The sequence below is a fragment of the Chaetura pelagica genome, unplaced genomic scaffold (assembly GCF_000747805.2).
Source record: "Chaetura pelagica isolate M959 unplaced genomic scaffold, ChaPel_1.0 scaffold1366, whole genome shotgun sequence".
Lineage (NCBI taxonomy): Eukaryota > Metazoa > Chordata > Aves > Apodiformes > Apodidae > Chaetura > Chaetura pelagica.
This window is the reverse complement of record NW_009953581.1, coordinates 103,424-104,571: the sequence shown is the minus strand read 5'-3', so window position 1 is coordinate 104,571 and position 1,148 is coordinate 103,424. Positions and strand designations below refer to the sequence as shown.

The window sequence follows — 1,148 nt, the reverse complement described above, 5'->3', positions numbered from 1 at the left end:
GGAAGGGATGGATGGAGGGATGGATGGAGGGAGGGAGGGAGGGAGAGATGAATGGCTGGATGGATGGATGGAGGGATGGATGGATGGAGGGATGGATGGAGGAATGGATGGATGGATGGAGGGTTGGGTGGAGGTGGCTTCCTAGGGAAAGGAGAGCAGCAGAAGCCTAGGAGAAGAATTCCTGCAGGGAGTAGAAAAGTCAGGAGGGGACAAACCAGGAGCAAGAGGTGGGATCCAGCAGCCCTGGCAAATATGGGAGCTGGGGTCGGGGGGGCACAGGAGCAGGAGCAGGAAGGGCACTTGGTGCTGTAGCTGTCACCTCACTGAGGGTAACCAAGGTGCTGCTCACCTGGGGGGTCCTGTATCCATGGCCAGACCCTTCCTGGAGCAACCACTGGCAATTCTGTCTTGGAAAACAGACGTGGGTTTCACCCCAAGCTGTAAGGAGAAGGAGAGGGAGGAGAAATGCCCCACCAAGGAGAAAACATGAGAAGTGGCTGCACAGCAGAACTGCCAGGGGTGTCTGGGCTGTGGGAATCCCACTGCCTGAGCCAGGATCCCAAGCTGATCCCTGCTCCAGAGCTGGAAGTCAGGCCCCACCAGACTTTTGGCAGCACCTCTCACCCCCATCCCCCTCCGGGAAGGTCATTTTTCCCTTGGGAAGAGCATCTACCTGCCAGCAGGACGGGGATTTTTGCCATTTCATCCCCCCCTCTAGGGGCTGGATTTTGCCCTGGGATCATTTCGGGCAGGAGAAGGGAGGCTGAGCCCTTGGGATGGCTCAGGAGAGCCTGGAGCAGCTCCCTGAGCTCTGCTTCCATTTAAGGGCAGGAGGGATGTTTCCGCAGAACAGCTTTCCCTGGGCAGCAGGAAATCTGGGATTCAACCCCCAGGATGCTCCCCTGGGCAGCCCCAACCCTCCCACCTGCCCCTCACCCAGCCCATCCCAAGGGATGCTGCTCCCCCAGGACCCATCTCCCCCATTACCCTCTCGCAGGGTAACAGCTGGGGACCACTCCCCACCTCCTGTTATCTCCTTCCTTCCCTACTCCCCCCCCATCCCCTCTTCCCTGGCTCCCAAACATCATCCCAAGGCGGGGGGGGGGGGCTGGAAACCAGGGCGGGGGGGTCCTTGGGGTCCCACCTCC

The 1,148-nt window shown here is 60.1% G+C and overlaps 1 protein-coding gene across 1 annotated transcript in view; it reads left to right on the top strand.

Annotated features, from left to right (window-relative positions):
• The window catches only part of RBPMS (RNA binding protein with multiple splicing), a 12,083-nt gene that overhangs the window by 2,641 nt on the left and 8,294 nt on the right, over positions 1-1,148 (top strand). The window contains exon 2 of the mRNA XM_009999762.1: positions 242-303. Coding sequence (XP_009998064.1) covers positions 242-303 — 62 coding nt within the window. The remainder of the gene's footprint in view (positions 1-241; positions 304-1,148) is intronic.